Below are 22,776 nucleotides of genomic sequence, written 5' to 3'. Positions count from 1 at the left end.
ACTGTAAGAACTCTCCAATCATTACAACACTGCTAAGTAATGACAGTGTACCACATTTCTACACGCAAGTACTCCCACATATCTGCCTCGGATTACTTTATTGCTATAGACTGGGGCTCTTCCTGCTGAGATCATTCACAGTTTCAGATTGGTTTCCGCTGAAGTCGGACTGAAATTCAAGCTCTGAGGCATCACATGTTAATCCGGTCTGATCGCTGTGATGCCATTTGCTGGAGGATCTTTGTCGTGAACACTAAAGACGGCTGGCACCTGTCTCTGCAGACGCGGCGCTGCGGCGGCACCCCGTGTACTTTGCATAGTTATGTTTTAATTGTATTACAACCAGCATGGTCTATTAATGTTGTTCGCTTCCAATTGCTCGAGTGACAAAAATATGCCGCGTTCCCCCGTCAGCTGTTGTGTGTGTCGTAGAAGGGGAGAAAATAGGAATAGATAAAGAGTGTATAGTATACAGTATTTGGTTTAACGGCCTTTCTGAATCTTAGCCGCAACACGTCGGACCAGAATGTGGGGAACCCAGGCGGCGCACACATTTCTCTGGCACAGTTAATATCGACTTTGAGGATTAATGACTGTGTACCTCCCTGGTCTGACATCGAAGTTGTGTATATCTTCTGCATTTTCCCAGACAGTTTGAACACAAACCGTGGACCAAGAGGACAGAATCCAATGTTCCCAAGGCGAGTTGACAAGAAACGTCAAGAAGAGACATGCACCTTCAAAGGGCAAGCCACAGGCAAGGGATTGTGGGTAGGTGTCTGCTGTGCACAATGGCAGCTCTCTGTCAGGGCATGCTGTCTCGTCCCGAGCCTCCAGTTCCACAACACCTGAAGAAGAAAATCAGATCTTTCAATCTAAGGGTCAAGGCGACGGGTGTATGACTGAGAGTCTGCTCTTTTATATGTCCTTATTTAACTGGAGTTTATAGTATGACGAATGTTAAAGCAATAGGATTTGACATTTCACCAAACATTTAATTTACTTTCTTGCAGAGAGTTAATTGAGAAGTTTGATATCATGCTCATCTGTTCTGTTACATGTAAAGTCAATATGGAGCAGCTGGTTAGCTTAGCTTAAATAATGAAAAGAGGGGGACATTTGTAATGTACGAAAGGCTTTTTAATCCCAGCTCATCAAATACTGGCGCTTGATCAATGACCCTCAACCACATGAGAAACTGATTATGTTTTACAACAAAATATAATGATTTTATCCAAAACCACAACCTCTCCAAGCCAAACCATGTATTTGTGTTGTACTAAAAAAACAAGCTAACCAACATTGGAAGATTATTATGAAGAGATGCTATCCATTTTAGGAGCAGAAACTGACACGGCATCCCTGAAACGTCCAAAACGGACCTGGAGTTCATAGTCGGGACTGAGAACGTGTTGCCGATGGAAACAAAATCTGCATAGCAGCGCTTTTCTTCCAACTCGTCATGTTTGCACTGCAGATAAAACAAACCATATATATATACATATACCATGTATATATCTAGCTAGCTAAATAGAAACAATATGTTTGTTAGGAAGTTGCAGTGGTATCAATTTAAAACACCACTGCCTGCTCCCAAGCGGAGTCCATTAATGGAGCAGGCCAAAGTATATAAAGCATAAATATGGCAAAAGTCAAATATTCCATAACACAGTTGTACTTATTCTTTTTCGAGGCCCTGCTCAGCGGTTAGCGCTCAACGCCGCGAAGCCGGTCACCTCTCGCTTGTCAGCAGAGGAAGTCAACAGAGAGCCTTCACGGAGGCGGGCACCGCCGGTCTGATGACATGTGTGAAGGTGGGGGCAGAGGAACAACTCAGATGCGAGTCCGTGCCCCCCCCCCCCCCACCGAGGCAGCCCGCAGCACAAAGACCTGAAAACTCCTCAGGAGCCCATTGAGACGGGCGGCCGTGGAAAGAGTCCGAGGGTCTGACTTCACCGAGCGGGGGCTCTGAGAAACGTGAGCTCGGCCCACAGCGGCACACGCTGATGTGCACAGCAGAGAGGAGTCCGCCGCCCAGGGGCCCAGGGGCCCAGGGGCGGGGCCCAGGACGGGATTAGGCCCGATATTGCTCCTTTAAAAAAAAAACACCACAGTGCACGGCTGTGTTCTGCTCTGGCGGCTCCACTTCGCTAACTGACTGTAGTGTAATCAATATTTACTCATAACGGCCACACTGGGAGGTCACGACCTCCGAGGCATTCATGACTGCTTATGATCTGGAGTTAGGGCTCATAGAAGCAGGGGAAAAAAATGTTCACTGAACATTTAATGTCAGGCCTTCAATGACAGCAAATATGTAATTGGTATCTATTAGTGATGAAATATGTTGTAGCTCCGCTGAGTTAAATTTCCCATTGTGAAACCGTGTTGTACTTGAAGCATTCCATTGGTCTGCTCAGACCGCCAGTGTGTGTTTTGACTTGTGGCGCGGCCTTAAAGGTCAGGCTGGCTTTATTGCACCCTACATTTCTTTTCTAAATCCATCTTCATTAAACACAATGGAGGACAATGTCCTTCTTTGCTCTCTCAACACTTAACCTCAGCAGGCACAACGATATTGTAAAGGTGCAAATCTCCTTCCAAAATGGCCTCACGGTTAATAATTAAGCCGTGACATTTGGGAGAGACACCAAAAAATCCATATGGTGAAATTTACTAACCTTTTGAAAAGCTAGCAAGCTTTTATCTTGCTTGCGGCTGTTTATCCGCAGGTTTATTTGGGCTGTTTTAGTACTTACAATAAAACTGTCAAAAGCACACCAAAAGGCCGGGGCGGTGGACAAAGGATGGTCGCCTGCGGTTAACTGGAAGAGAGCATGAGGCTAATCAATGCACTCCAAATCAAAGCTCTATTAGAGGAGCTCCGGCTCTGGGGGTTGGACAGAGAGACGCAACTGACAGATGATATTCATATGTAACTTTATGGATCATAATTGCCGTGATGAACTGATAATCACGTTGGTTCTCGCTGCGAGGAAAAAGGTCACACCAGGGCAGAGCAGCGCCGACCCCTGTCTTCTGAAAACACTGATTATCGAGTTAGAACGGGTCGTGCAGGAGGTCAAATGTGGCCCAGCGGTCATTAAATGATCTCCGTGCAATAGTGCGTGGCACTCACGAAACGCTGATTTACAGTTCTATAAAGATCTCTGGGAATCACTCAATTGGATCTAATTTATACAAACACACAAAGGGTACAACTTTCAAGCTGAAGGACAGAGGTCAAGCTTTATCATCGGAGCAAATGTACGTCTAATATGTCGTTGATGGCCTCCAGAAAGCCTCTCGCTGGAGTCATTGGGATATGTAATAAACAGGGCATACGTGTCAGGAAACGGGCCCAATACAGAATCCCTAACAGTTTGGTTAAGCCCTCGCTGGCTGTTGACTTTCAGATTTACTGTCCGCGCTCTCCTCTGAGCGCGCACTGTGAGTGATTTATTGAGCCTCACAGGTGAGTTTCTGTGGAAACATCCGGGGGCTCTAAAACGTTCAGCTCGGGGCTCACCTTCTGCTGCTCCGTGTGTCCCACTTCCAGGGGTGAGGTTTTTAAGACGTGTGCGAGCCAGAGGAGAGACGCCCTCCTCTCCTCCGCAACTTCGTCCGGACAGAAATAAGACCAGTTACTTTGAATTCAAAACTTTAACAAGCGTTCAGATTGCACTGATAACATTTCTTTTTTATACACAAAAATGTTTTTGGGGGGGGAAGAGGAGTAACACACGTAAAAGGGGATCTTTATTGACACGAATAAAGAGTTGGGTAATCTGAACTGAGTTGCGCTTCTCTCCTCCAACTCTGTTAATATGATTGGTGCCTTTATCGGCCTCAGTGACAGGTTTAATTCTGCGCTCCGGTCTGACGTAAGACACACACTGACGAACTAAAGTTATCTTGTGCCAATGCCTTTCATTTGCCAGAACTTAATTTAAGACAAGGAATAATTACGAAGCAACGTAACAAGGTATCTGTTGAATACACATGTCAGGAAGTGCAGAACATATTGGTGCTAATTACCAATCGCTCTGACGAGAGTTTGATGAATTGATGTTGTCATTGATTGCTTAACAAACATGTGTTAGGGAACATACACTCTTCTTTGTAGAATTAAAAGATGATTTCATCTCAGCCCAGAGCTGATACACTGATTATGACAATTAGAATGTTAGCTATATATGTAACGTATGTTGATTTCATCATGTTGTCCTCATTTATCATGTTGCTGTTGAACGTTGTTATTTTCTATTATATATGTCTTTTCATATGTACTTTCTTCCCCCCTCAGACTGACCAGGGGCAATTTTAGTATTATTGGCATTATGCAGCATTTGGCTGCAATCCTGTGAATTGCCCCGCTGCAGGACTAATAAACATCTTATCCTACATGCATGTCAGCATGCTGATGTTAGCGTTTAGCTCCAAGTACCATTGTGCCGGATTACAGCCTCTCAAAGCATCTTTTATGTATTGCTCTTGCTATTATAAACTGTGTGACACAGATTGCTGTGGTAGCACATACTGTTCACTATATATTTTGTTTTCTAGGGAGGACCACGAATGACAGTGTGGTATTTTTTTCATCTCTGATTTGATTATGAAACTAGCATTATTAGCTCTTTTTTGTGCATCATCATACCAGAAACTCCCATGACTAAGAACTTTACTCACTTGCAGATGAATTGGCAAATTGCAAAATCCACAGCCTCTTGTGCAGACAAGAGTGCAGGACTTGAATTCCAGCTTCAAGGGAGAGGTTCCTGGAGGTTAGGAGTGCTGGCTTGTATTAGACCTTAAGGTCATCATTCCTTCAACTAATGCCCCTGGCATCACCTTCCTCCTGGACTTCAAACACCCCGGCTGCATTCCTGCTCCATGTACCAATAAGCACCAATAATGCAGAAAAATGAAAACCAAAGCAGATGGGCTCCCATAGTGGCGGGGATTACCGAGCCCTATCCAGGGCTTTATCTGCACCCTTGGGCGCAGGGAGGTGAATCCCACAGCATCTCTTTCTCAGCAAGAAGGAGGCTGAAAAAAGACAAGTCCCAGAAATGTCTCGAGGGTCAAATGGTTTGTTTGTCCTCGTGCGCGAGGAACAAATAAAGGACGGCTCCTGAACCCTTTGTACAACGGCTTTGCTGCCGTTGTTGTTTACATGTTTTCCTGTTCGGCCCATCAGCCTCTCCGCTAAGACCACAGTGTCCAAATGTCTGTAGTGAAAACCTTGCGGTATCTCGGTTAAATTTCTCGGTGACCACATCTATTTGGGACATGTTGCGTGCAAACAGAGCCTCAAAACCCACGGCAGTGTTTCGGTGCTGCTGCCTGACACAATAAAGTCTGCTGTGAGGACACGCTGGGAACTTTGGCTGTGACCTTCTCTACGGTCAAACCCTGCAGCTTGGTCTGTCTTTTGATTACGCACTGCTCCTCAAGGCTCAAAGAATACGTGTCAGACGTTGGTCAAAAATCTCCCTGAGCAATTAACCAATAGCTGTGGAAAATGCCTAACGAAAACACTCAGAAAGCCCCCCTGTTCCCACTGGGACTCGCCGTGAACTCCTCTGAACTCTGTGAAATAATGAGAAGAAATCTAGACTGTCGTGAACCCAACAAATGTCTGAGTTTCTAATAGGGCGGGGTTTGTCCATTAAAAAAAAGAATGTTACTGTTATATACTGTTGTATATGTGATGTTGAGAAAAGAAAGTTAGGAATGCCAATTACAAGTGCAGTAAAATTCAAACCAATGGCCGTTTTAACAAGTGTTGCATTGTTTGATTGAGTCTCTCTCCATCGGGTTCAGTGTGATGATGCGGCCTTACTCTTCTGCTACCGTTTTAGGTCACGCTGTGCTGTTATGGGACGGCTGGTGAGAATCTGGCTTTAAATTACCCTGAATAACAAATCCAGTTCTGTATGTTTTTCATTGGCACGCCAGGAGCGGCTAACAGTTAAGAGCGAAAAAAATGAATCACAAACCTCCAATTGTGTCTCAGGTGGAAAATTTCAGGATTTTGGTTATCTAATGAAAATATTGTCACTAGGCTCATTTCCTATGAGGTGCCAGAGCGGCAGAAGAGTAAATGTGTGAACAGTTTACTGAAGGCCCACTCTTAACTCTCCGTGAGTTTGTGTGTGTGTGTGTGTGTGTGTCTTCAGCTCGGGTTTCAGCACGACTGTTTTCATATCGAGGCCACGCTTACCCAAACCTTTAACTGTCGTCTTTGGCCGATTCACGCCCAAAGTGTTGGGAACAATTAGTGACTTAGGTTATATTCACTCATATTTTACAGCAATTTGTAGGCTTGAATTGAGGTAGAAATGGTGAACAAAATGCATCCTAGGGAAGATGTATTTTAGTTTTAGGGGTTTTACCCACTAATACTGTTTAGTACCCAGAGCCGAAACAGAATAGAGGCCTGATTGGTGAAGAAATGGTCAGTAAATAGTCATATAAATCAGTTGTTAATTCTGCCTTTTTCATCTCTGTTTTGATCACCTCAATGGAGATACGTTTGGTTGTGTTTTTATATTGGTAAATGGCGTTGTATACAACTGTCATATTTACATTACAGGATTAATTACCGGACAGTATGAGCCTGAACAGAAATAAAAAACAAATACATTTTTGAAAAGAAAAATGTGGGATCATTTATGTTTGTTAAAGGTTTTCCCCTCCCGTTTCCACTTCCATGTGAGGAGCAGAGCCTTCTGTTCTAGTCCGAGCCAAAACACCTCGCTGTAAGCTCACCTGGCCTGCCGTGAAGAGGGAGAGGCTCAAACCAATTGTACCGTCTGTCCCGTGCAAACACAATGCGTGCGTAGCAGCCCCATCCGTGTTTACTGTAAATGGGCCTTTGTTGCATCTGTTTACCCAGTCTTTCACACTTTAATCCCCTTACATATATATATATATATATATATACTAGAAACCTGACGCTAACCCGCTCACTGTTCTCATAAGTCCGGCTTCTGGTTACACACACATGCACACATGCACGCGTAAACACAGACAGAGTGAGGGTTTTGCGTACCTCGTGCTGTTCCTTCAGCTTATGCATCGCAACCTCAGACAGTTTATGCAGAGAAGCAACAAGAAACTCAAGAAACAGACCTCATCCAATCAGGTTCCACAATAAAGTGATGTCACTGCACAGTTCTCCCCCCGGCTGTGATAAATGGAAGGGGTAACGTTGCCATCATGTCGAAGCACCTGGCTGTCAGATTGAAGACCTATTAGTGAAAAACCCCCACAACTTGACAATTTCATGCGCTTAGGTATAGAAGCCGAGATTATTAAACCCTGCCACGAGGATGACACACGTGATACACTGAGTCACAGTAACACAGAACCTCACAAATGCAGCGTGTACCTGCTGGCTTGTGTGACTACGTGAGCAGGACAGTGAGCGGAAGCTCGCCTGCCCACAACGAGCAGCTGTCAGAGAGCCGCGCCGCGAGCCCTGAGGTCATAGGTGGGGTTCTGCAGCTGTTTGTCACCTGGACTTCTCCGTGACCTCCCCCTCACTACACGCACATGTTGGCGTGCTCCCGCTCTCAGAGACAAGTCATGTACTACGTGTGTGTCTGTCTGTACCACATTTTGAGGCAATCGTCTGTATAACCGAGGGAGTATTGTGTGGGATTTAGTGAGAATAAAGAGTGTGTTTTAAATATAACATTCCTGACTATGTTTTCATTAGTGGACAATCCTTTCAAAATAAGAATTGTTTAATTTTAGCTCACAATGAGCCCTTAACGGCTATACAAGGTGCGTGGTCACTGCATTGAGTTTCTGCAGTGACCGTGAACGGACAAACCGTGGCTACAGAGAGAGCGTTTTCTTATTTAACTGAAGGCCCCCGTAGCTCTCCAGCACACTTGGAAAGGAAGGGATGAGCTGATTTGAAGGCAATGAGCAACCGCGGCAACTGTTTGATGCCCCCTAATCCTACACACTGGTCCATTTATCCATAATGACCAACAGGCTGATGTTGTTATCCTGAGAGCCACGCTGCTAGCAGGGCTGACAAATTCAAATGCAGTAAGTTGAGAAGAGGTATACGGAAGTGATGTTTGGGAATTGATCATGTTAACATTAGAATGATCACTGAATGGCATTTATTTAATGTTATCAGGAGAAAGACATTGTTTATTCATCAAACCAGTCAACTTTGGTCATTTAGCAACTTTAACATTTTGAGAATGCACATATGACAATGACAACAAAAGGTTTATGGTCTGTACGAAATAAATAGCAACATTGCTCATTTACAGCTTGGCTGAAGGAAAAACAAAACAAAAGGGTTAATCTTCATATCAAAAAGGCATACAGATGAGTTGAGATACTCAGGAACTCACTAATTGCTCAACGAAAGAAATGCTCTCCTTTTTTTTAAATAAAGCTTTTCATGTTTAATATGCACCTTCAAGAGCCTGTTATAGTTAAATAAATAGAATGTTTTCCATTTTGTTACATGCACATCCAATTTGCCTGGGGAAAGTATTTACACTTCACTGATCCTACCTGTCCAACTCCTTTTTTTTTTCTCTCTCTCTTCTAAGCAATTCTTTCGCACCACAAACTCTCAGACATACACAACTGTACAGTCACTCTTGCAGACATGCTGCACCTATTTACTATTATTAACACAATATCTAAACCTATTGAAAGTGATCAAAATGCTAACGGTGAACATGGAAATCCATGTAGTGTAAAGAAGAAACAGTCCGAACACCACATCTTAACCAGGGGGTCGGGGCTTACAAAAGGTCTTAGTTTACAATTGATCATGCACTGTATAAATTCACTGTGTCATTTGGTTTTGATAGGGTGTAATAAGTGGCTTCAATATCTACTTGTTTTCTTATTTTAACCAAAGAATAAACTAATATCTCCTGTGACAGGTAAGCAATCCTACTGAATAATCTCTAACAATATTTAAGTGTTTTTTTTTTCCTCCAGGAATCGTCACTGTCCTGCATCAAGTGGTTTCACTCTCTCCGAGTAAGCACATGACCAGGAGCTTTTTTCCCCGCAAGCTTTCTTCTCCCATAGTGTCCGTGTTGGTGTGGAAACTCCTGGCCGATGGGTTGAGATGGGCAGTTTATCCTTCGCCGAATTCGTTTTTTTTTCCCGCTCTTCTCTCTTTCATGATGCAAAGTAAGAGTTCTGCATGGAGTAGAGGCGGTCGATGGGGTTCCCCACGCGGGCCTGCATGGAGTTGACATCCGACGACGCCATGAAGCAGTCGCTGAGGCTGGTTAAAGACGTGTCGCTGTCTATGTCGTGGAACGCAGAATCATTACCTGTGAACGAAATGGAGCAAGCCGTCAGGTGGCGGAGTTCAAAAGACCCGCAACTTAACTGTAAAATCCTCGTAATCTTGTACTGGAGATTTACAGCGGCGTTGGGAAATCATAATTACTAATAGTCACTTTGAGGAACGGCTGTTGTGTGTTATCGCAATTGGGGGGGGGGGCTGCTTTGTTCGATATCAAAGCTAACTTTTTGCTGCCCTCGCTGGGACAATTGGGGTCTATGAGGGAGCATGTAAACAAGGGGCATCCTCCTAAAAGATCTGGTTAATAGCAACGGCTTCCGCCTTTCATAAAACCTCAACGTGTTATTTCTCTGAAGGGAATAGTTAACTTTATTACACTCTGGATCTTAATGATAGTGTTGCACAAAATGGGGACAGTGTTTCAAGACATATCTTTTAATGCCCAGCCAATATTGTTCATTTCCCCAAACCAAAGGAGTGATGAGACGGGGGATTTGGGTTCTTACTACTGCGATGCACTAAATGGAGGCAAATGATGAAAAAAAGTTATGAACTTTGGGAAATGGTCCCTGTGGGGTTTGTTTAGGACACCACTTAGAAATGTGTTATTCCAGTTACATCCTGTGGACTAACGCTTGATTGACTCATCCCCCCTCCCCCTTCCTTCTTTGACATGTTAATTCTTTCCTACGTCACACAGAAGTCAAACACTTGCTGTTTTCCCCCATATTGACTCATTAGCTCACGCTACCCTCAATCACTGTCTGCTTTTGTGCTTCCTCTCAAGCCGTCCACGGTGACCACATGTTTTTTCACCAGCCATCGGGAAACATCATCAGAACCAGGGCACATCTCAGAGCGGGACGTGCAGAGTTTAAAGAACACATTAAACAGATTTGAAAATAAACTTCAAAAAAACCAAACGAGCGTGCGTGTGTTATCTCACGTGGGAGGGAAAGCTGCTCGTACGTCTCCTCGAGCGGCTTAAATCAGGGGAGCTGTGGCCTGAACACATGTCCCACACCAGGGAGCTATGAGGTTGATCAAGGGACAGGCATGTGTGTTTGTGTGTGTGTGTGTGTGTGTGTGTGTGTGTGTGTGTGTGTGTGTGTGTGTTTTTTAGAGCAGGAGCGGGTGTGTGTTTTGTCCATTTTTTTTTTCTTGGCAGAGGGGTGGAGGGGCTGGGAGCTGGTGGATGCTCACCATATGGGTTCATGTGGTCCCCGGGCATCTGTGGGGGGGTGAGTCCCTGCTGGAACGGGTCTGTACTGTAACCGTTCTGATCCATGGCGACCAGCTGCTGCTGCGGCGGAGCCAGCGGTGTGAAGGAGTTCATCATCCCCTCCATCCGATTGGACATCACCTCTGCAATGATAAAAAAAATAATTTAAAAACTGGTTTGATGCAAAATGTGAACGCATCTGTAGGGAAGGAAGACGTGGCCCAAGACGGGGAAACCATGACGATAAGAGCATTGACTGTAAGACCCGATTTCTTGGGATTCTTTTGGGTCCCATTTGGCGACAATCTTATGATCTTCCAACTCGCCTAAATCAGAAATTAGAATCAGGAATTTGTGTTGCCAGAAGCAAAACTTGTTAAGTTTAAATGTCTGTGCCGGACACAATAGCCTCCAAATACCTGCATTGCTTGGTTGCCTCTGTTAGTATTTCCATGGAAACCAACAGTAGTCTTTCCTGTGGCTTCTCCCACAATTCCCTTCACAAACACACCGCTCCCGGGCCAACTCACTTGTGAGAGACACACAAAACTCTTGCGGCTTCATCCCTGGAACCCATCCCCCCCCCCTAACCCTCTCCTTTACAGTGGCTTTTGCAACAATGACGTCTGCCATTTATTTTGTTTGCCTTCCAGAGAGACTTTCTAACTTGTTTTTGATGTTTTAAGTGTTCTTGTTTATACACTGACACATTTTGAATCTGTTATTGACAGAATGCAGCTCATATTTACAGATTGAAGAAGCACTTGTGCAGCTTCTAACCAGCTTACGGTCAACATTTAAAACACTATATTGCTATGAAACAACGAACTTAAAGACCACCTTGTAACATGTTCTATATCACATATAATTTCTCTGCTTTTCTAATTGTTTGTGTTTGAAATAAATGAATGTACCTTGCACATACCTACAGGCGTTTTATTTAAGGTAAGCACGGATACATTCACTCCCTGAAGCTGATACAACAGAATGAAGCAACAAAAAGCAAACAAAGTGAGCGAAACAGGGTTTTCAAAAGGTAAAAATTGTCCAAAATAGGAACATATAGCTACTACATAGTTTCCCAGAGAAAGAGCTTTGGAAGGATGATCTTCCATTGTTTGGTCTGCGTGAGTGAAGTCTCGTACCTTGGCCAAGTCTCTGAGAATTCTGTTGTTCTTGTTGTTGCTGCTGTCTTCTTGCCAACTTCTTCATCTGAAACGGAGGAGTCAAAGTTGTGAGGATCCCCCAAAACTAACATGTGCTCTTTAATTTAAAAAGGATGCTCCTCGCTGTTCACCCTCAAATGAACTGCACAGAATCGCTATCTGAGTGCACTTCATTGTCAAGTATCAAAGGTTTTCACAAGATAATAATCAGAAAAGAGGAGGGCGTAGACATTTAATGCAAGAGTGAGCGAGATTTGCAACTCCTTTTTTTTTTGAACATTTGAGAAAGGAATGCAGTGATAAGTTTAACACGCATAGTTGTGCTGATTTATTAGCTGGACTCTACGATGGAACAAGGCTGTTGGAGGCAAAATCCAATTGAGTAGCCGCTCTCACCTTAGCTCTCTGGTTCTGAAACCAGACCTGCACCACCCGAACACTGAGTCCTGTCTCCGCGGCCAGCGTCTCCCTCACCTGGAAGCGGCCAGACAAAAAAAGATTTCCAGCATCGCACAAGAAAACAACACATTTCACAGCACACTGAACAACTCTGCCTCCTTAACGTGTCCTTCGCGTTGCTTCTTTGATTCGCTTTGATTTCATTGAACTGTTGAATGAGTACAGCGGTTCTTCTTGGGACCTCTTTGTTATTGCCTCTTCAAAGTCTCGGACCCGGGTGCGGCGCCTTGTTTTAGGGGGCGCCGGCCGCCGAGGCCGCTCTGCTATCTCAGTGTGACATTTGGTGCACGCTGTCTGCGTTACACCAGCCTGCCTCAGTTAACACAGACCAGAGTGCCGCTCGCCACTTCAAAGCCCAGCCTTGGGGTGCGGGAGAACCTTTTTTTTTTTAACTTGAGAATTTTATTTGTAAAACTACTGTAGGGATCGTGGTCAGCATCCAAACCCCCATACACCCCCCAAATACAGAGCGGGGAATAGGAAAAGAAAATAGGCAATTTGCTAACAGATTATTTATGCTTTGGCTCACCTTCCTGCAGGGTTTTGAGGACACCTCAAAGGAGGCCTTGAAGGCCCGTCTCTGTTGAGTGGTCAGGATGGTCCGTGGTCTTTTGGGTCTCCTGGGATCCTTGCTGTCATCCGCCTTCCCCTGGCCTCCTATGCCTTTCTCCTGCTTGATATCCAACTCCTCGTCGTCGCTTTTCTCTGCAGAGAGAGACATTTTTCTGTGTCATCAGCCGAAGCTTGAACTAGCTACACCCTTTAGTCAGTGACAGAAGGCTGATTAATACATTCCGTTCTTCCCCATTCCGGGAGATTCACACACCACAAGTGCATAATCAAAGGAGACATGTGTTTTTGATACTTTGTTATCAATTTATTACAAAAGGAAAAGGCCACATGTACGATTAGACTTACAGAAGTCTGCAGCGCTTGCTGTGGGAGAACGCAGTTAGATATGCACATTTGTCATTGAACGTGACATCGTGCCACTTGTAATTTATTGCCCTCAGCTTTGTCTGATTTACACTAAATCAATCTCTGATAAGAACACTGCGTCAAGTGCAAAATGAAAAACGAGTACGTTTCAGAAGCCAAAACCCCATTGATCCAATTTCTTTGCTCAATTTCAGACCTTAAAATAATGACAATTTTCATATGGATTGCGAGATGTTTACTGTTGGCAGTAGGACGTTACAGTGTCAGTTCATGAAAATCTCTGTCATTTCTATGCGTCTATCCTACATTGTAAATTTTCTCAAGAAAATACTTTTTTTTATAACATACTACGTCCACGTATGAAAACAATGTGACATCTTTTAGGTCCAAACTCAATTTTTCTCTTTTGTGGCATGGCGTATAATGGAATATGGCTTACTTAATTCAATATTAGTATCAACTACGTTCTGCATCTTAGTTTTACTTGCCACAACATAACATGAAAATAAATAAATAGTTATAAAACATGTGTTGGCCGTCCATGGGGCTGAAAATAAGTACGTCCTGATTTGGCGGTCTAGAGGCTGTCAAGGGAAGAGCACATGATGGCTCAGTTCCTCCTGTTGTCTGGTTCTGATAAGTGGCTACATTTCTGCACTGAAAATTCCCATTTTGTCTGCCACAAGCCACGGCTAACCTCTGCTCATGTGAAAATGTTCTCCATCTTGAAATGTCAGAGACGTGCGCATAGGACGTGCCTGCGTGATGCACTGCGACACATCCCAACAAGGAAGACGCAGAGCAAATATTCCCACAAGTTGACAAAAGTTGACACAGGCACAGATGTATTTGACAAATTCCACCGCTTTTGTGCATGTTTAAATGTGAGCCAGATGGCAGTGAACAGTGAGGCTTGGCGAGACGCCTCATTGTGTGTGCAGGCTATAGGCGAGGAACACTAGAGCTGATAAGAGCGGAGGCAGAAAGGCCCCAAATCCCTCTGTCACTCACCATGATGCAGTGATTTAATTCTTTCCAGCACCGGATCCAGCTCACGCATGGAGAGCCATTAATACAGGGTGGCTTGGCTTCGTCCTGTTTCCACTTCCTACTGTATCATAAAACCAGGCTGCGCGCCTGAATGAGAACGCTACAAAGTCGGCCATTTGAACCGCTGCAGATAGACCCACGTTGTGCACGTTTTTTATAGCCTTGGCTGCACATGCATGGACAACGCGATATTGTCTTATCTTTGCGTTAACATCATCAACTAAAAGCAGTATGATTTAGTTTAGATCCACCACGGAGGATGTCTGCGTTGGTTCCACTGTGGTGGAACGCCGCATACAGAATACAACACCCCGCTGCCACATGACGATGACACCACCGTGTTGGGTCTCACTCTGGTGTGAGAGGGCGCAGTAGGGGGGGGGCTCACCTGAGTCTGAGTCATCCGGGCTAACCGAGCTGAGTAAGTCCTTCTCCCGCTCGTAGTCGACTTTGCAGAGCAGCTGACCCTCCTTCAGGACAAACTCGTCGCCCTTCCTCAGCTGCCGGTCGCACACGCAGCAGCAGAAGCAGTTCAGGTGGTAGACGCACTCCAGGGCGCGCATCACAAACTCCGTGGGGGCGATTTTTTCCATGCAGCCGCTACACTTGGTGGCAAACAACCTGTCGAATAAAGAGAGAAAGGAGGATTGTAGGTGTGTGCCCACGCCAGAGGGAATATTGTGGTTCTAAGAGAAAGCATCCCCTGAGAGAGGAAATAGAGCATTCGTTATTTTGTACATGAAGAAATTCAAATGATCATGTTATTCAAAAAAAAAACTTGAGTGGCAAAGGATACAGAGGATCGCTTTAAAGAGAGACTACTACTTTCAAATGCCGAGCCTTAGAACGCATCATTCCTGTGGATTCATTTTATCCCGAAAGCTTTTTTTTTTTAGGCTGCTCATAAAGAGTCCAGTTGGCTCGCTGAGGTTGCAGGCAGTTAAGGAGGTGACTCCTTTTTTTGCAGCAACTCGTCCGTTATAATTTCTATTCCGGGGGCCCGGCTCCGCGTAATTCCAGACAAGCTCAGTCACGGGCACCGAACCTTCCCTACAAATCTAGAAGCGGCTGGATCATGTTTTCGAATGCAGCGATTCCCGAAACCTGATGATCCCAATCAAGCCGTTGCTGTCAATCTGCACGTCCCTCTCATACGCCTTTACATGCATCCGATACCATATCAGCGGCCGTGACTACCGGGCTGCCCTGTGGTCTGCTCACATTTCAGCTCACAGTCTATGGCGCAGCGCTGTCTCTATCACCATTTCCTCGACCAACGCCTCCATCTTCTTTTATGTCCTTTCGGGAAGATGTTTGCATTGTTTTATTGGTGACAGAGAGGCATTTAATTTGTTCTCTGCTGCTCAGAAGAAGCCACATTAAATGGAGCAGGAAGGCGGGGAGTGTGGTTGATCTTGTCCAGCCGTAAAGCTGGATTTATTAGTGGCCTCTTTGTTTGCCCCGGTCTGGAAGACAGCTGGCAGCCGCCTATCTATTTGTGGTGGACATCTATTTCATTGTGCGCGGCAGGGAGGCAGCAAAAGGAAGCAATTGACATCATCTGCTGGTTGAGGACAGGGATGAGCAATGGTGATGAACGTCATGTGTAAATATGAGCGGAGGGAAACCAAAGCATGGTTTTGTTATGGTAATGTTGTTATAGGTGCTGATTGAGTACTGATAGCGAGAGATGTGTGTGTGAGAGAGTGGGTACGTGTGTGCATGTGTGCAAGTGCATGTGTGTGAGCAGCTGTATGCACGCTGGAAACACGATAGTGTTGTTTTTGTTGTTGTCTATGCAGCATTGTGTTATCTTAATTACATCCAATCAGTTTTTTGATTATTGTCCTAGATCCAACTATTCTGACCCCGCCCTGGATCTGGCACAGAACAAAACTTTTTAACCATCATGTAGCGGCAAAAAAGAAAAAGAGATATCAGAGGCTGGCACTCACAGGATTCACATAATCCTTCACTAATCTTTCATTTATTACAATAAGTATAGAAGATTATTATTCAACTATGGAAAACACCTCGGAGATAATCCTTTGAAAAAGAAATGTTGGCATGTTTTTCAAACAATCACGGCTGTAGTTTAAGTGATCTGACAACTTCGTATGCTAAACAAAACACAAGAACAACACTAAAAGTAAAAGAAAATCCAACTAGAAGAGGAAATGTTGGACAAACTCTTCTCGGGATGAACTGAATATTCAGGGACTTGTTTCTAGTTTTTAGAGGGATTAGAGTGCTTCGTACTGGGATCAGCGAAAAGAGGTGATGAATCTGTCAAGACGACTTCCCAGCTCTAACTCTAATGTTTAGCTAATGATTGCCGGCTTAGGGGTTAAGAAAGAGAGCAAAAAGTTGAGGAAATGACTTGTTAGCGCAGTGCTGATACGTCCAGGGCTCCGCATTCACCTACGACCGCTCTCTCAAACCTTCTCATCCCGATGAAAACATTCTCATTCAGCCCGCTTTCCTTTCTTCTTTCTCCTCGCCGCGTCTAATCTTGTAAGCCATTATTTTTCTATTTCCCCTCTCTGTCACTTTGCATTATTTTTGCTGCTGTAATTCCTATTCGTCCCTTCTGGAATCTTCCTGTCCTGCTTTGTCCTCGCGTCTAATCCGGACTTTCTGCCTGTTTTCAGTCCCCGGTCCCCATTATCAGCGGGGTTCAGATGGAATAGCCATGCGTGACGCCCCTTCTATGGCAACCACACCTCCACAGGAAGGCAACGGCGACTTTTCGGATGGGCAGAGAAGGCCTTTGAGAAGCTGGCAGCAGAAGTAAATCCTTCTCTAAGGAACAAGGAGAATTAGCAGGGAGCAGTGGACTAGGGATTTAACCCTACCCCTCTCCTTTGAAAGGCACAGTCAGTCCCACTCCTGCGGCTAGCCACAATCAAACAGAGGAGGAGTGGGGAGGTGGCAGTGGGGAGTGGAGAACACAAACCCCCTGAATGACACAAGCAGTGGATTGTGGAGGAGCCTAATCCCACTTTAATACCTTTCCAAGTTCAGCCGCTAAAGAATGCTCTTTAAAACAACACCACTGTGTGAGCAGTGAAGGTTGACCAGGGGGAGGCACGCCATTCAACCTCTCCAACATTACCTGATTAGTGGTTCCAGGACCAGGCCAATGGCGCCAAGAGGAGATGACGTGAACCATGATTTCATGAATATACCAAAGTGCTGTAGTTTTGTGTGGAATCAGACTTAAAGTGATCCATGTGATCATTTACCACGTTCCCGGCTCTACTTGATCCCGGTGACCTGTCACTAAGACCTGCTTTCACCCAAAAGCCACTTTCTGGACATTCAGCTGCTAGGGGTAACATGACTCCCGGTGTCGCAGAGGCAAGCTGCCCGACTCCTTTAAGCCAGTCTCTGTATGAAAGACACCACAAAGAAGACCACCAGCATGACAACCCACGTCCCCGGCGCTTGCTTTTTTACCCCCCTCCTCCCACACCTGAGCGCACAGATCAAGTGATGAGACTCCTCCTGCGTGGATCAATGGCCGCATCTCAAGCAGAGACAAGTGTCAATATTTACCAAAAGGCCTCCCCAGAAGTGGAGTCATAAATGAAAAAAAAAAAAAAAAAGCCCGTCTCAGCACATACCATCTTCCCGAGGGAATCATTACGTCCCTCTTTTAATCCTGTGTCCATATGCTTGTAATCCCTTGTCTGTTCTTTCTTGTCGCCCTCTTCCTCTCCGTGACAGATTATCACACCGTTGAGGCTTGTAATACTGCTGTGTTTTGGGAAAATGCAGAAAACCACAAACGGGAAGAAAAAAAAAAAAGGCGAATGAAAATGACGAAGACAAAAGCCACCGGGGGATCGCTGTTATTCATCACACTTTGGGACAAGCCAAGTGTGGATGTGAGACTTTGGCCTCTATGCTACTCTTCTTCTTCTTCCCCGCTCTTTCCAGGCACTTTGGAGAACTTTGCGCTCTCTCTCTCTCTTTGAGCAGATTACAGGCAACTTAAAATGTGACAACATCTTAAGCTCGCACCACATGTTGCCGATGAGTTCCCTTCTACCGACATTACATTTAAGGCTTCTGTCGCAGTGATAATCATCAGGAGGACAGGGCGGGATAAAAGGAACCAGGAAGAATGAGAGGGGGAAGAGGAGGAGGGGGGGGGGGAGTATGGAACTGCTTATGGAGCCTGATAATCAGGCCACATTTAGCAACACGTGCAACGATCTCACCTCCCCTTTGCTATCAAACAACACTCCGAGAAACACCATAACGATTTATGGGAGAGTAGCCCGAGCTGTTATGTCACCGCATCCCTTCAAAGACAGAGGGGATGGGGATTATCCGGGCAGCAGCTGTAAGCTATTACTTTGAAGATAGGCTCTCGTGTCGGAGCGGGAAACCTGTGGCCATGCCAATCAGGCCAGAGGTGAGGACCGGGAGGCGGGTCAGGCAAGGGCCCGAGGGCAGGACGGAGGGCGCGTGGAGACATCGGTCAAACGCACGCGCTCGATTCTTCCGGATTTAGCTGCAGCCTCTTGGATCAACATGAGATATTTTCTAGTTTCTTTCAAAAGCAAATGAGAGTTTTAACAGAAAGAAATACTCTCATTTGCATTCTTTACTAGAATTAGATGATAGTGAATGCACACAAATACGGATACTAACCACAGTAAATTAGCTTAGCTTGGCATTAATCGGAAAACAGATGTTGCTGTTAAGAATAGGGAATAGTCTTGTATGTCATGCCTTATGTTAGAAGCTTGGGAAGCACTCCCATATCTGTTCAGTAAATATCAAAGTAGTCCGTTAGCTTAGCATAAAGAACTCAACCGCAGATTCAGTCCGCCTACAAGCACCTCTGAAAGTACACTTTGGGTTTTGTGTGAATAAAAACACATGATTAAACACATTTATTTGTGAGCTGTAGAGTTGTTGGTACAAACGCTGTGTTGCTTTTGTACCGTGTCTCCAAGTTAAGCTAAACTGAACTAAAATAAGCTAGGCTAGCTGTTCTGTTTTGGTGGTAGCCCTATATTTACCAAAAGGATATAAGAGTGGCGTTGATCTTCTCATTTTACAGCAGTAAAAGTTTTTATTGCCTTAAAAATAAATTTGAACCAACATTAATTGAAAGCAATTTTTTTTTCTTTAAATTTTCCGGAGGAATCTTCAACAAACATCTCCGTCACGGGGAATCAGCAGAGCTCTTTGAACTCTTGAACAGCCACTTCTCAGCTCCTCATGAGACATGTCCTAGCATGCGAAAATTGGTTCTTAGCAACAGTATTTAAAGCTTCTGCCAAAGACGAAAGACATTTGATGCCCAGATGTTAAGGCAAACATTTTCGACCTTTTTTTCGACGTCATGAAAAGTACTTTGCCCCGTTTCCCTCTAGAAGGCAGGCGCTAGATGCTGAGGACAATGGTTTCACTTTAACACAATGGATGTACATGTTTAAATAGCATATCCTGATTCATTCTTCATCCGCCAGGTTTGAAACAAACCTTCCGATTGCGTCCAAAGCTGACCCTGTTTCTAAGAATCAGCATTTCTCTCTGGAGCATAGATTCATGGAGAATAATGAAGCCAAATAAAAAGTGCCATCCTTCTGCTCCCAAGGGCCAGCTCCAGTCAGCTCTAAAAGCTGCTTAATCACCATCCGGTGCTTACTACATTAGCATAATAATGGCCTTTAAATTGAGGCTCTTTGTTTTTTAATTAAACTCCCAGCAGGTAAAAGTAAAACACATTAACAGGAGATGTGTACACCGTTAATAGCCCAAAGGTGCCTTTCCGCGGCTCTGGCCACAGGGTTCTGCTTGTTCCCCGCACGGAAGCCCGGCTACCGGCTGCCTGCAGGCTCACAGGGGAGGAATAAGACCCGGCGTTGGCACTTGGCACGGCAAGCATGATAGTGTTCGGTGTGTTATTGTTTGCACACGCACCTGCCCTACATCTCAGAGGGGGCGCACTTCGTAGTAGCTGCTGAGTGGATGGTGAACGTGTGAAAAGGACACAGGTTACAGTTTGGTCTGGAGGCGATTTCCGGTCTCCCGTTATTGTGAGAATAGGTATGGCAGCACGTTGGCAGCGTGTGCTGGAATGTGTAGCTCCTCAGACGCGTCCCCCCCCGGAGAGAAGGACGCGTCGGGCACATCTGCACATAACGCCGTACACACACAGCTGCACAAAGAAACACTAAACCGTAAGACGTTATTCAAATGATCTCTGTCCTCCAAGCTGTGGGTTTCCCAGATTGCTCAACACTTGGAACACAGGCTGAAGAGGACGAGGCGCTAACATGCATTCTGACTTCTGATGCGGCGTAAACTGACTGACTGCTTTGCTATATGGAAGAAAATGTAAATGATTCGGTTAAATACGGAGCTCCAAGAGCAACAGAGGCGTGCCGGAAAATGTCTTGCAGCATCAAGCGACCAAAGCGTCTGCTAATGAGTCACAAGGAAAACAGCGTGGAAATAATCCTGCCCAGCCACACAGGTAGAACAAAGCTCATGGAGTGAAAAGGACAGTGAATTGGGCTGCAGAGGAGGCTAAGTACACATCGAAATACAAGAGTAAGCAGGCAGGCACACATGATGCTGTTTGGACAGCTGCTGTTCCTGAGTATGTAAAATAAGTAAAACATTGCATTTAGGCTTCAGTTTTTTAGTGCTCACAACAAATTACACTCGGAGCAACAGATACACAGATGTATGACTGCTTTTTTCAAAGGCTTTTTTTTCTGCTTATTTTTTTTACGTGTTCACAGAATTAAATGAAGAGACGGGGAATTACTGGGCTGTTATGAAGTGCTCAGCGCTGCCTTTTGTCACTCGGGTAAATTCAAGCGGTTTGTAAGGTTGATCACCGCCGGATGTGCGACGCGTTGACAACACGGTGCCTCTAAAAGCAAAACGCCAAGAACCAACCAAACTGAATAAGTCCCCGGACGGCTCCTGTAAAATCCTCTGCACCCATTTTATACATTTTTATCACTGGGTCTCTGTTCTGAGAGTGATGGCTTCAATAAGTCTAACGGCTATCCCATGCTATAGAGCTTTGGGGGACTGTAACTGCCCCACAGATACACACAGTTCTCAAATGAGACTAGACTAGAAATCGTCACGATTATGCGTTGATGAAGAGAGGGTAAGTAACGTTAACATACTTTACTTTCTTTGTTGTAAGAAAATAAATGGACTCTTCTTGCAAGATTCAGCGCTGGAATGGTTAAATAACAACATTTGGATTGGAGGGCTTTATAATTACTATTGACCCAGAGGTTCTGGGTCTAAGAAATAAAACAAACAGTAATATGAGGTGCTCTAAAGCACAAGTCTGCAAATATGCAAAGACAGGGTCTGGTGGAGAGCATCACGCTTTGGCTTCTTTTCTCCGGTCCTAATCTGTGGGGCTACACAATATTAAGACGGCTTTGGAGCCACTTGTGACCCAGCTGTGCACTAATGAAAAATTCCACAGCTCTGTGCGGAGGCCATTGGAGCTTGACCCCGTTCCACCGTGAACCAAGCAATGTCCATCTTGAGGAGTTTACTAGCGCTGAAAGATACTGGATTAATAGGTAGCAATGGAGAAAGAGAGACAATCTGGGAATGACTGGAAAAGCCCTTGTGTGTTTCCCCTTTTTCTCTTGCTCCGCTCTTCACTATATTGGTGTGAAGTAAAGTGTTTGCCCAGGTTTTAATGGCCAGAGATGATCTGAAGATCATTGTGATGGAGGCTGGCAGGATGAGGGGGGATCTGTTTATTTAACAGAGATTCAGTCTAAGCCCAAAATTAGATTGAGGGGGGGGGGGGGGGGGGTGGTGGAGTGAGAGAATGTGCGGCAAACTAGGAATTAGTCCTTTTTCACAAGATCCGGATTCATGCGTCTGTGATCCCGCTGCCCGTGATTCTCTGTCCCTGCGTCTTAACCGAGGCAAAGGAAAGGAGAGCAGGCCGGGCTGAAGGCTCCTGACTGGATCAGGATATACAGTGAGCAATTACAGAGTAATGTACACCATGTTAACAACTCAGAGAAGTCAATAAGCAGTAAAAGCTTTTGTAAGGATGTATATGTTTTGGTCTCGTCTGCCTTTCATTATCTCCCCATTTTTTTTTTTTGTGGCATTTATTTATCTGCAAAAACTTAATTTAAAGGACACCCGGATCAGCCACCCACTCTTCTCCTTCAGTTGTTAACGATCAGACATAGTGATGCAGATAACATCGAGCGACATAGCAAAGCAATTGAGGGGAAAATAGACAAGAACTAAAATGATGATGATGCAAAAAAAAAAAACATGGATGGACATAAAACAATCACCATTTCAAAGTGGCAAAATATTTATTTAAGATGCATCAATAAAGCGGGATCAATACCAATATTTTGAACCTGGGTAATTTCAATTCTCATCTAAACCCTTGATAATAATCCGCGTCTGTAGGAGCATCATTGACGCATACTTCAACAGATGAGTCCATCCGTGAGAGCCCTTTGGGGGAGTAGCGCATAAAAAAGGGTTTGTGGGGGAGAAGGGGGGGGGGGGGGGGGGGGGTTGGTGTGCGTGTGAGAGAAAATGAAAAAAGGAAAGCAAATGAAAAATAAACATTGTTATTGAAAGACAGGATG

At 44.9% G+C, this 22,776-nt stretch overlaps 1 protein-coding gene across 2 annotated transcripts in view; it reads right to left on the bottom strand.

Moving 5' to 3' along the window:
* Window positions 1-8,149: 8,149 nt before the first annotated feature.
* The window catches only part of lmx1bb (LIM homeobox transcription factor 1, beta b), a 41,214-nt gene continuing 26,587 nt past the window's right edge, over window positions 8,150-22,776 (bottom strand). Inside the window, exons 3-8 of one of the 2 annotated variants that reach the window (XM_037481762.2) lie at window positions 14,532-14,764; window positions 12,684-12,859; window positions 12,092-12,169; window positions 11,675-11,741; window positions 10,511-10,672; window positions 8,150-9,332 (exon numbers count right to left, since the gene is read on the bottom strand). In XM_037481762.2, coding sequence (XP_037337659.1) covers window positions 9,175-9,332; window positions 10,511-10,672; window positions 11,675-11,741; window positions 12,092-12,169; window positions 12,684-12,859; window positions 14,532-14,764 — 874 coding nt within the window. In that variant the 3' untranslated portion in view covers window positions 8,150-9,174. The remainder of the gene's footprint in view (window positions 9,333-10,510; window positions 10,673-11,674; window positions 11,742-12,091; window positions 12,170-12,683; window positions 12,860-14,531; window positions 14,765-22,776) is intronic. The other variant, XM_037481763.2, reaches the window with a different exon arrangement.

The sequence above is a fragment of the Pungitius pungitius genome, chromosome 5, assembly GCF_949316345.1.
Source record: "Pungitius pungitius chromosome 5, fPunPun2.1, whole genome shotgun sequence".
NCBI classification, from domain to species: Eukaryota; Metazoa; Chordata; class Actinopteri; order Perciformes; family Gasterosteidae; genus Pungitius; species Pungitius pungitius.
This window is presented reverse-complemented; position numbering and strand designations above follow the sequence as displayed.